The sequence below is a fragment of the Manacus candei genome, unplaced genomic scaffold, assembly GCF_025592945.1.
Source record: "Manacus candei isolate 608988 ecotype Guabito, Panama unplaced genomic scaffold, ASM2559294v1 h1tg000035l, whole genome shotgun sequence".
NCBI classification, from domain to species: domain Eukaryota; kingdom Metazoa; phylum Chordata; class Aves; order Passeriformes; family Pipridae; genus Manacus; species Manacus candei.
This window is the reverse complement of record NW_026138083.1, coordinates 716,011-728,292: the sequence shown is the minus strand read 5'-3', so window position 1 is coordinate 728,292 and position 12,282 is coordinate 716,011. Positions and strand designations below refer to the sequence as shown.

The 12,282-nt window shown below is 50.7% G+C and overlaps 2 protein-coding genes across 2 annotated transcripts in view; both read right to left on the bottom strand.

Moving 5' to 3' along the window:
• The window catches only part of XRN2 (5'-3' exoribonuclease 2), a 36,572-nt gene extending 30,429 nt beyond the window's left edge, over nt 1–6,143 (bottom strand). The window contains exons 1-4 of the mRNA XM_051792917.1: nt 5,996–6,143; nt 1,219–1,346; nt 1,021–1,132; nt 401–512 (exon numbers count right to left, since the gene is read on the bottom strand). Coding sequence (XP_051648877.1) covers nt 401–512; nt 1,021–1,132; nt 1,219–1,346; nt 5,996–6,070 — 427 coding nt within the window. The 5' untranslated portion in view covers nt 6,071–6,143. The remainder of the gene's footprint in view (nt 1–400; nt 513–1,020; nt 1,133–1,218; nt 1,347–5,995) is intronic.
• Nucleotides 6,144–9,374: 3,231 nt separating this feature from the next.
• KIZ (kizuna centrosomal protein) overlaps nt 9,375–12,282 on the bottom strand; it is a 29,598-nt gene continuing 26,690 nt past the window's right edge. The window contains exons 10-11 of the mRNA XM_051792920.1: nt 11,222–11,265; nt 9,375–9,623 (exon numbers count right to left, since the gene is read on the bottom strand). Of these exons, the coding sequence (XP_051648880.1) occupies nt 9,520–9,623; nt 11,222–11,265 (148 nt within the window). The 3' untranslated portion in view covers nt 9,375–9,519. The remainder of the gene's footprint in view (nt 9,624–11,221; nt 11,266–12,282) is intronic.

Sequence of the window (12,282 nt, the reverse complement as noted above, 5' to 3'; positions counted from 1 at the left end):
CGCAGCTCATTATCCCTGTGTAGGAGTATTTCCATCTGATCCCTGCTTTTAAGCCTCAACACTCCTTGCATCGAGCCCTACAAATGTGTACTTCCTTCCACAAGGGTTTTGGTTGCTTCCTCACTACATTTATCCCTGCTCTTCTGTTCAATTTATTTTCAAAAGGAATTAAGAGCACTCAACACAAATTCATTTCAGGCAGGAGACAGAAGAAGAAAAAAAAGTGACATTTTGTTTTATCTTAGTTCTTAACTTTGGAGAACACTGATCCAGCCTTCTGTAGGCTTGTTATCCCCTCCTCCTCCCAGCAGTGCAGAGACATCCCTTCTCTAAACCTTACTGAATCTTTCAAAACAAGGTGATTCTCATCAGAAAACCTCCAATACAGTCACTGGTTCACCTTTGGCCAGAATTTCTTGTCTTATTTTCTGCTTCTCTTCAGCAGCCTCCATGCCCTCCTTCGACGCTCTGAATCTCCTTGAGCGCTGTTGGTTCATCTTGGCACGTGGGGCCTAAAAAAAAGGAATCAGAAGGGCTTGAAGGTCCTTTCCAACCCAAACCATTCCACAACTCTAGGTACCGAGGGGAGATGAGGATCAGGTGGGGAGAAAGACAAGCTTCCAGCCTCAAAGGTCCCTGAAGGCTGTGAAATATTCCACACCACAACTCCATCACTGCCCATCTGAAGTGCAGCTGCTCAAACCAGCTGCTCTGGTCCTTTCCAGCCTGTGGTGTAAATTATTCCTAAAGCCACAGAACGGAGGAGCAGAAGTAGTCTTGGAGTGTTACTGTCTTTTACAAGTTTCCAGCAAAGCTCAAGGCTGCAGCAGACTCCATCAGCCAGCTCCTACAGGATAACAAACCCCAGGGGTACTACTGATTACCCTCACCAAAATTCAGTTAACAGTCTATTTTACCTACAGCTTTTCATTTCAGAACACCATTTCCCGAAGGATCTCACGAGACCTGATGGCACCTACCCTGATCTCACAGCTGGAAAGGAGATGTGTCAGTACTCACCACTCCATCTATGGCCATGTAGAGGAGCCTCCTCGGCCTCACGATGTTGAAGATCCTGTCGATGTACTCGAAAATCGCCACCATCATCTCATCTTCGTTTTTGGGTGCTGGCCTGAAACACAGGGCATGCAGTTCAATGACTGGAATGCTGTCACTGAAGAGACAAGCTAACTGTAAAGAGACAGAGAAGTGCCTTACTTGTCTTCTGGATGCGTGCAAGGGTGGATGATGCCGTTCATGTCCAGGTAGAGGTTATCGAACTCCACCTCGTTGGGGTTGGGCTTGCTGGTGTCAATGGGAACCTTGACTCCATTGCACTCCTTAGCCTGGGGGTGCAGTCAGGACAAAGGTTTCAGTACCAATAACCAGCAGTTGTGAATGCACAGACTCAAAAAAGTATTTTTATTTTTTTTTTCTCCAGTGGCGGTAGAAGAAAAAGATAGCAGCAAGCACCCACACAATCACTTGGAGCTGCACCTTTCACTATTAAATAGCCCTTCTTTTAAAAAGCTGTTTGTGAACCAGCACAACCAGAAAATGTTACGATAAGTTATGGCAGAGTTGTTAATTTCTGCTGAAAACAGAAGTTTCCACATCTCGTATTGTTCCAGACAGCAACTCCTTTTACTGTCAGGAGCACACTGATTGCTCCGCAAGAAGGAAGGAGAGATCCTTTCAGATCCCCCAGCCAAGCCTCCACATTGGGTCTTGACATCTTTCCTTTCCTCATGACCATCAGAAGCTCTGAGATGCTCAAAGCCCTGAAGTCTTCAACTCCTGCTCCAAGCCTGCCTGTGGATAGATCTGAAGAGCTACATTAAGTCCAGAAACCCAGACATTGCCTTCGTCCCTCTAAGGCTTCGCCTCTTCCTGGGTTCTCTTTCTACTGCCCCAAGAATGTGGAGCTCGGGTCGCAGTGCAGATGGGAAATGCCACGTGAACTTCTCATCACCCTAAACCCCCCTGAGCCACCTGTGTTCCTGGGCTACCCCAGCACTGGATTCTTCAACAAGGTGGATCAGCGACCACGGTCGATTGTAATTTTGGGTTTGTTTGTTTTGTCTGGGGTTTTGTTGTTGTTGGGTTTGTGGTTTGTTTGGGTTTTTTTGTTGTTGTTAGTTTGGTCAAAAGGCAATTAGCACTGATTCTCCTGTCCCTCTCCCTTCTCACTCCCTCTCCCTTTCAAGGCAACACCTCCAGCCACACACATAAGGTACCAGATTAAACCCCAATAGCACGGAAGAGACATGAGCTCAGCAAGGAAAAGCCCCATGATTTCCAGAGAAATTGTGGCTGGAACATCCCACAAAGGTGGAATGAAGCGTGCTCTTGAACAGCCTGGCATAAAGCAAAGTTAAAACAGGAATGGCATGTTTTGAGGTGTGAACTGACTGAACTTATCCTTGTCTTAAAAGGCCAAAATGAAATCCTCTAAAGCAACATAAGTCTTCATTTGGTATTTGCATTTCTCACAGCCACAGGTGTGTGGAATTCTTTCAGGGCAAGCTGTGAAGTCACTTTTAAGTAACTGAACACTAACCCCCCCCTATTTTAAAGAGGGGAAATTTCTGCTAATTCACATCTTTCTAACACTTGGGTTCTACTTGATCGCCCCCCACCCTCTTGCTCGAGCTGAACGGGACTCAGGGGACATCGAAGGCTTACAACCACGTGATATGGAAAACAAACTCACCCTGCCACAGACCTGACTTCCAGTCTCCAAGGCAAAGCACAGTAAGTGTGATCTCATTCAGAGCCTTCAGCAGCCACTTTCCATCTGCACAGCCCCACAAACCCAACAGGGTTTTCATGTAACAGCCTTGTAGAAGGTTTAAGTATCTGGCAGCGATATCTCTTGTGATATAACTAAACTGTTCACTTCTAATCTACAGCCTCTTTTGAAACCATTGAAAACAGATCTTCAAACATGATACTTTAGTTGCAGCTTTATTAATTCGTATCAATTTGATTAAGAATATTCTCTCCTGGATTTTTTTATTATCTTCAAGATCTCCCTCTCATTCTTCCTGCTCAGCTTAAGAAGAAGATTATTTCTTTTTCTTAAATCTGATTAATCTAGCAAGGTAAGAGAACAAGGATCAACTTTTTAATATTTCAAAGAGACAAGCTACCGGGAGATACAAAATTTCTGATTAGAGAGATTTATGGCAATCCTAAAACACACACGGAGCTGATTACATCGTGAGAGAAGCTTAAATTCATCTACAGTAAGACAAACTACAGCTTCTCCCTGCTGTCCTGCTCTGCTCTCAGATTTATGGCCAGATTTGAATATAAAAAAACATTAATGAACACGATTTATCCTGGCTGTAATTGCAACGTGCTCTTGAGCAGGAACAAGGCACCGAGAGGGAGGGACCAGCAGCTGCCACTGCAGTTACTGCAACTCGAACTCAGCCCCACAGAAGTTGTTGTGCCTTTCCGTTCATCTTAACAGAAAAAACTTGGGCTGTTATGAGCTCAGATATTAAAGATCAGCAAAAAGGACCTAGTCAGTAAAACCAGACCTGCACAAACCTTTGTTTTACCTAAACAGGGGAGCAGCTTTGATTACACAGAGGTTCATCCAAATGTTTACCAGTGTGATGAAAAAGGTGAATCGCCTGCCCACCCAACTGTTACAGGTGTATTTGCTGTTTAAATTGGGGCTGCTTTTAAATGGCAGATCTCAAAGAGTTATCCAGAAACAGCAGGATCTCCAGCAGGCACGAACATGGCACGTGACCATGACAGCCCCTAAACTGAGGGATCCCCAACCCTCAGGACAGACCCCGTCAGGGATAACAACCCCCAAGAGTTTGGTACAGCAGCAGAACCACCAGTGCTGCCATGGCAGCTCAGAGCAGAGCCAGAACTCACAGGAGCTCAGAACTGAGGGAAACTTTTAAGCCCCAACCCCACCTTTTTTTTTCTAAAATAGTTCCCCAGAAAAACACTTAGATCTTAATTATCCACCTGTTAAAAATTCACAGGTAAAATAAACTTCACACCTCACACCCAGAGAGGCTGAAACAACAACTGCAATAAAACCACCAGAGTCACTCACAGCTTTAACCAAATCTCTGACTCTGCTTCACTGCTTGAATCTGAAAAGCAAAAACACCCTGAAAAGCACAGAACTGAACACTAAAAGCGACCTGGAAACCTGCTGCAGGCAGGGCACACGTGCAGCCTCAACACGGAATTCCTCTCTTCCCTTCTCTCCTCCACTTTGCTCCCACAACCATCCCCTTCCCAGGCGCTTCCCCAGGGTGAGGCACACCTCTCCCGAGGAAGGAGGAGGCAGAGGAGGCACAGGCTCAGCAGCAGAGACCTGAACTTCCCAAGGCAGTGTTTGGAAGGGCAGAACTCAGCCAAGCACAACACGGCCACAGAGAATACAAAGTATCTGGAAAAGCGTACAGGAAAAGCAGTTTGGAAAGCGAGAACTCCAGCATTTGTCTGCTCAGAAACACTCTGAGTTAGCTCTGGGGTAACAGGGCACTGAAAAGCCACCACGGGGCAGCTACTCAAAGGCTGCAGAGGAAGGGAGACCCCTCCATCCTCCCTGTCCCCTCCCACCGCCTCCCTTGGCACGGCACAACGTTCCCGTGGCTGCAGGGACGTGCCCTAAGCAACCAGCCTAATAAAAACATGCAAACAGACATCATTTCAGCTGCCTTACTGCCCTGAAGGGCACCTGCAGGACCCAGCAGCAAGGCTGGGGCTGAGCCTTCGCCAAAACCACCTCCTGCTGCCACTGAAAGCCAGATTTTACAGCGTGCCTTTGGAAAAGTCAGCTCTGTGTTCGGGCAGGAGGGAGAAAACACCAGCAATGAGATAAAAACTCCTGAGGCTGCTCGAAGTTACAGAGCACAAGCCCAGACTTGTTCTGAGTCCTGGATGCAGCGTGATGTCCTGGGTTCATGGGGGTATTCCAAAAATAAAGCGCCAGGATAAAGTAGGAAGCTGCAGAACAACTAAGACGTGAAATAAAAGACTGATAAAATAATGAGTAAGACCTGGAAATGACCCAGCTGCGAGTTATTCGGGAGGCTGAGAGCCCCAGGAGGCAGACTGCCATGTGCACAGTGGGGATCTCTGATTTCCCACGAATCCCCTGCAGCTCCAAGGCACAGCCCAGTTTCTTCTCCAGTGTCCCATTCCTGCCCTCCCTCGTGTTCTGGCATCCCCTCTCCCGATCCCACACCCCCAGCAGGACCCTGGCACTTATGTTGCTGCAAACAGGGAGGTCTCGGGGAAACTGAGACGCTCCCAGACCCTCAAACTGTTTTTAACCATTTCCGTTGCATTTCCTCCCTCTTCCCAAGACAGGCAGCTGCACTTGCGTCTCCAGCAAGTCCCGGAGCTCGCTGCAGCTCCTAATTCCCCAGAAAAAAAAAAAAGCTGTGGAAAGCAGGAACTAGGAACAACACACAAGAAAAGCACCGCCACTGCTCCCTGCTCAACCCAAAAACACTGCCACAGATCCCGCTTTTCCTGCCCGGGGCTGCACAGAGGCAGAGCCCACCGCGCCGGGAAGGGCTGGGATCCCGGGGAACGGGCTGGAGACCGGGAAATCGTGGGAGAAAGCCGGTTCCCTGCTCCAGGTGCCCGTCCATCCCCGCTGTCCCAGGGTGCCCGTTCCCGCCGCTCCACGTGCCCGGTGCTCCAGCGGCGCACGTGGAGTGAAACGGACGGTGCCTCCCCCTGCGCCGGGGCCGCTTCCACCGGCACCGAAAGCCCCCCCCCGAAAAATCCCCCACCCCAAACCACGCCACAAACTCCCCGAACCAAACCGGAACCGCCGAATCCCTCCCCAAACAAACAAATAAAACCGAACGAACATAAACAAGCGGCCCCGGGGAAAGGGCGGAGTGGGGGGGGGGGGGAGCTCAGCGCTGCGGCCCAGCCGGCCCCACGGAGCGCCGGCGGGCCCGCGGCGCGGCGGGCGGCGGTGCGGAGGGCGGCTCACCTTCTCCTCGACGCAGTTGACGATGATGGAGGGGTACTTGCGGCTGAGCCAGCGGAAGAAGGCCGGGACCCCCATGGCGGGGCCGGGAGCGGGGCCGGGCCGGGAGCGGGACCGGCGGCTCCGCCGGCACTTCCGGGGTCGGGGCCGCGCGGGGCACGGCGGGAAGGCGGCGGGGCCGCGCCGCCGCCATCTTGGGTGCGGGCTGAGGGCACCGCCATGGCGGCGGGAGGGAACCGGCGGGGAACCGCTGCCCCACAGCCCTAAACAGGCAGTTTATCAGGAGAAACACCCCCTGTTAGCTCCTTGCTAATAAAAGCCAAGCGCGGGCTGCCGCCGTGGGGTGGTTCGGGCGGCGGCACACGGCAGGGCTGCCCAACGAGCCAGTAATGACGCATGGCAGAGGCATCGGTGATTTATTTAAGCGCTGCCCAACCCTGAGTGCTCGGTGCATTCCACAAATATGCCGTTATTTATACACGGAAAGCCAGAGTCAGTAACTTCCCAAGCACAGCCCCTCTACTAGGATTGATCAGTAATTTTCATGCAAGTTACACGAGTTACATCAACTTCCCTGCGTCCTGGGGGAAAGGGTTTTCACCTGCGCAGGGTCTTTTTCGACCTGCAGGCATCATTTTTAGTATTACAGTGAACACAGTTCAGCTGTAGGATACGCAGACCTTGAGTATTTCACCAAGTCAATAATGCATACATAGATAGACGTTAACGTCTTGATTTACTGTGTCCCTAAAACTTGTTAGTTCCTGGATGCCCTTGGCTGAGGGATGCAGCTGCTGCCTGTCCCACTGACCAGGTCTCCTTTCTTGCTGATGAGGCTTGAAAGTATATACAAAGATCAAACAACAAAGAACATCCTAAAATAATCTTGACATATTCCACATTTTGCAAGACCAAAAGCGATTCAGGGCACGGCCGCTCTGTCCCCTCTGAAGGGGACGTTTCCAGACGCAGCCGGTGTGAAATGGCTCCATGTGATCCACGATGGCGGCACGAGGCAAAGAGCCCCCATCCCCTCGCTCTGCCCGTGGCATAAGCAAATACTATTAATTTGTGGCTGTTTGACGGTGCCGGAATGGAATTAAACATTTGGGTATTAAACGGGATTAACATGAGGCAGGATTCTGCGCTCCGCCGTGTCCCGCTGCCGCACGGCAGCTCCGTCAGGAGGGCAGGGACAGGGGCGAGGACAGGGAAAAGCAGCCCAGGAATCATTAACAAAAATAACAAAATCTCAGCAGTGCTTGTTGAGTCAATGCCGCCAATTTGGGGAGCGGAGGGGAACCTTGGTACTGGGCTAATTCTCTGTAGAACAAATTAACCCAATATTGTGTCTCTCATTATTCTTATCCTCACTTGGCTGTTGTTAAGCCGTTTTCTGTTGTCGTTCCTCTCAATAAAATCTGTGACTTGAATAAATTTCCCCAGCAACTTTGTAGTGGCACCACACCTGTGGTATCAGCTAAAGATTGTCCTTTATCTGTTCCTTACAAAACAGTTCCCTGATTGAAGCTTCCTATTGTAGTGCTTCTCCTCCTGGAATTTCGTGCGGAGTACAGCAGCTTAGCATTAACATTTGGTTTGTATTGATGGGCAATCAGTTGTTTTTCTGATAATGCCAAAGAAAAACAGAAGGCTGGCGGGACGCAAATGAAATGTGATCGTCTTATCTTATAATTACTTGGGTAAACAAGTGCTGGAATAATTAATGCTGCAACAAACAATTCCTTGAAAAGTTGGTCTAAGCACCAGCAGCCACGCCGGGGCACGAGCCCGGGTCCCACCTCCGAACTGCGTGTCCGTGAGAAGCGCACGGAGCGCCGTGTCACCGCGAACAGGAGCAGGGAAGGCTTCCCATTAGGGTATTTTCCAGGGATGAGTGGCGTGCCGATGGAAATCTGCCCGGGCTGTATTGATTCCAGTCCCCCTGTCCGTCACCGTCACCTGCCATCATCCCCGGCTGCGGCGTGACAGCCGTGAAGGAGCGGAGCAAAGTTGACTGGCAGGATGTTTTGCATGTAATGAGCCTGTGCACAATAAGAGCATCACAAATGCTGCTGCTGCTGCGGAACTCGGCTATCGCTCCGACACCGAGAGGCAGAGATTGCCCGCGCTCGGCTCCCGCAGCCATCCGTCACCTGTCACGGGCCACACGTCGGGGGCTGAGCCGGACTGAGGGATGGAAACCCCACAGGCTGGTGTCATGCCAGCAGATATACAGTGGGCTGACATCAGCAGCCGGGAATCGCTCAGGAAGAGCTTAAAGCTGCACAGACACCACGGATCTGAGGCAATGTCACATGGCAGCACAGGCTGCTGGAGAGACTTTTCCAGCTGAACCTTGGGCTGACAGTGCCTGAGCCATCCCGTACCACAGCCTGTCTGTGCTGGGGAGCTTACATCTGCAGATGGGTAGGACTATCCAGAGTGAGTTACCAGGAATTAGGGATGATAAGGAAAAGGCAGTGAGGGATGATGACACCCCAGCCCTCACGTGCTGGGTTCAGACATGATTCAGCTCTCCCAGGCGACGCTGCAGTGCGCAAGGAAAAACCTCATCCAGACTCACCTGGCTCCATCCTTGGTGCAGCTGATTTCCCAAATCCCAGAACATTCCAGGCTGCACCCTCACCAATGCTGGACTGTAACCCACAGCAGCCAGCTGCACCAAGGGTTTCTGCTCATTTCCAAGCCTTCTGTGAGCCATTATTTCAAACTGTTGAGCTCTCAGCCCAAGTGTTTTTATCAAATTCAATGTTGTTACCATTTTTAAGTTGTTTTTGAGGGACAGGGTGTGGAGATTGGTGGCTGTGGCAGACGTGGGGCTGCGGCGCAGCACAGTTTAATTGGGGTGCTGGTTTCTGCTTTTGAACTTGTCATCATGATGAACAGCTTTTTTTTTTAATATGTCTCCCTTCGAAAGAAAATCTCATGTTTAATGAACTTAATTTTAGATAAAAGGAATGAAAAGAAGGAAATTAAAAATGCATGAAGCTCCTAGAGTCATCCAATTACTGTGATGTCCACATAGCAGCACCAGCACAGATTTCACAAAGCAGGGAAAAGCAGGAAAGCACTGGGGCTCTACACATGTAAATGCTGCTCTCTTCCAAAATGTGCTGAATTACAAATGGACATTTTATGCATTTCTTCTTCTTGATCTGTTGCAGAAGAAGATAAAGATCAAACAAGCCAGCCCGCCCCAGCAGTGCCTGTCTGCGTACCCACAATGCTCGTCTGCTGCTTTCCAAACCACGTCTAGCTCTGGAGTCCAAACAGTGGAATGCAGACAAGCCTCAGGAGGGGGTTCTCAGGGGGCAGGGTTACTGTCAGAGCAGGTCAGAGAGAGCACACGTACAGCGTGTAGGACCCGTGATGTTTATTTGGTATTTACATTTCCTTTGCCCGTAAAGTGACGAGCAGCGCTTCAGCCCGCAGCACACTCACTGTGAGGGTGAGTGGGCTCTGAAACAAAGCTTCTGCTTCTCCCCAGAAGCCAGCAGGGAACCTCAAGCATAGAAGTCATCGAAGTCGTCTGACTGGGTGCTGTGGGTCTGCGGGCGCAGGGCGGCCTCGAGCTCGGAGCTGCTGTCGTCGGATTCACCCCAGAAAGCTGCGGGGGAGGACACAGAAACCGCAGCAGTAAAACCCTTTCCACGGGGGTGCCCTCTGTCACAGGCACGACCGCTGGGCAGCTCTCCCCAGGCCCCGTGGCTGATGGAGGAGGTGCAGTCTGAAGCCCCCAGCCCAGGTTGTGTGCCCGGCCCCGCACGGTGCCCGGGGCAGAGCGGCTGTGCCCGGACAGCGGCTTCATTCAGCACTCCCACTCCATTGTGCCTCAAGGTAGCTGGGCAGAACATTTCCACTCCAACCAATTTACTTGACCAGCTGCTGCCTGAATTGCAGCTTTGTCTATTCTCTTCCCCTTTCTCCCGCTGCTACTTGACCCCGCGGTGAAGTCACCAGCAGGCCATGACATCACAGAGTTGGCACAAACATGGCAGTGACGTCACAAGCGAAAAATCACCACTTGGAGATCAGATCAGACCCGGGCAGGCTTGGTCTCCACAGAAGACATGGCTTTAACTGACAGCTCTGGGAACTGGCAAACCCTTTCCCTGACATCAACAGAACCCCCCCTGCAATTCAGAGCGCCCGAGAGATTTCTCAATATGTAAATTCATTTGACCCGGGGATAAAACACAGTGGGAAGTGTGGCACCTGAAGTCAAGGCTGCAGTGGCTGACAGAGCTGTGCTCTCTGTTCCCAACCATTCCAGAGGCTGCTGGCTCTCCAAAGGCAGTGTGGGAGCTGCGATGCCTGGAATGAGGCCCGGGGATGGAGGCGGCGGAGGGCGGAAGGCTGTCACGCTCACACACACACTGCAGCTCGTGTCTGAGGCCCTGCTAAGGCCTCTGACGGCACCAGCTCCACGAACACCTTATCTACACATGCAGCAGCTGCATCTTTCATCCTCCATCCCGGCCCCCTGGGCCGCAGGGCTGTGCTCCGCCGGGAACATCAGAGCGAGCCCTGCACTCACTCCCGTGTGGAATGGCTCCAGGAACGGGGCTGGGGATGTGAGAGCCTTTCAAGTGGCACCAAAGCAGCCACTGCTGATGGCATCCATACCTTGGTGCAGTGCCACACCTCTAAGACTGTGCCATTCCAGACTGCCAAGCATCTGGAGTGGGGCTCCAGGCAAAGGGCTCCCAGAGATGCCTCGCTGGCAGGAGGTTCAGCTAGAGGTGTCTGCAGGCCCCAGAGGGCCTTGGGGTGGGGAAAAGGGAGAATTGGAATGTTGGGGAGCGAAAACATGCAGGGTGCACACACCAGTTCAGAACAAAAATAGCCTGGCAATGGACAAAACCATCCAGCTGCACCCATGTCCTGCTGTGGCCCTGCTGTGGGAAAACCAAGGAAACCTCAGGTTTTTCCTTCTCTGGGTTTCCTCCACTTGCAGTTCACAGTCATTTGACTAAACCCTGCAAAGATCTTGACTCCTTCCACACCACCTGCACCACAAACACCTCCTCTCTGTCCTAGAATTTGTTCTCCTCAGCTTCCTGCTGGCTCCTATGTTGAGACAGGGCAATTCCACTCTTTCCTGTCTCCATACTTTATACAGGTCATAACATAGTTATGGGAGGGTTTTTACAGTATAAATTACACAAGACACTGATTTTCAGTAGTGTAACACTTGTCTCTTACCTTTGGATTTTATGGCAGTTACTTTCTCCTTCCGTGTCTCAGTCCTGTAAAAGATTTCAAATAATCAGCACAGTGTCACAGATTAAAAGTGACTTTTTAAAAAATACTGTGAGATGGTTTTAAAAAAATATCAGTAAGTTTTGTAACTACTTTTTTTTTTAAATAACTATTTTATCAAGGGTTTCTTCACCTAAAAGGTGGAGAAATCCACATGCAGCAGGAACACTGGTGCAGTTGTTCCTGGAGTCATTCCCAGGTAACGGCACTGATCTACACCGGCACTGAATCCAGGTACAAAGGAGCAGGGCCTTGTCGAGCTTTTGCAGCCTTCCAGAGCACACAAAGTATGTAAAGACAAAATCCAAACAAAAATGAAAGCACCCCAGTGCTGCTCCTGCACTTCCTTCCTTCCCTTCCTCCCCACACACTCCTGCTGACCCGCGCGATTCCCAATTCCCGATTCCCAATTCCCGGCTGTCCCCCCGGCCCCATGGAAATGTGCAATCTCCGCTGCCTTTGATCTACCTTGATGTGTGTGCAGCCCGAGCCTGCTCTGGTAAATGGCTGCTCTTGTGTCTGGAGCATCACAGGCCCTTTTGAATCTCTCAAACAAGCTGGAATCATTTTGATCTTTTGTGTGCAGCGCGTGCATTGTGTTGGGGCTGTGGAATAATCACACGGGGGGCAACGATGGGGGAGAATTAACTGTTACAGCAACGGCCCTGCAAGAAGCCCTAAAAATAAACCTTCAGCTGATTTTAATAAGGAAGATCAAATAGGAGATATTTGGGCCATCACTGGGCCAAGCAGTGAAATGTAAGCCAATGTCAAGGTGCAGCTGGAAGCTGTGGCCACGGCCACAACAGGACTCAGTCAGCTCTCTGAAATGTCCTGCCATTTGCTGTGTTTCATGGAAAAACCTGGCAGCCGATACAGAAGTCCTTAAAGTGGGGAGTTAAAAACATTTCAACATTGTGGAGGCATCTGTGAAGGAGACGAAAAAAAAGCAGGGATGATTCCTTGCTCGTGTTACTCCCTGGTAGTCAGAATTTGGGACTGCA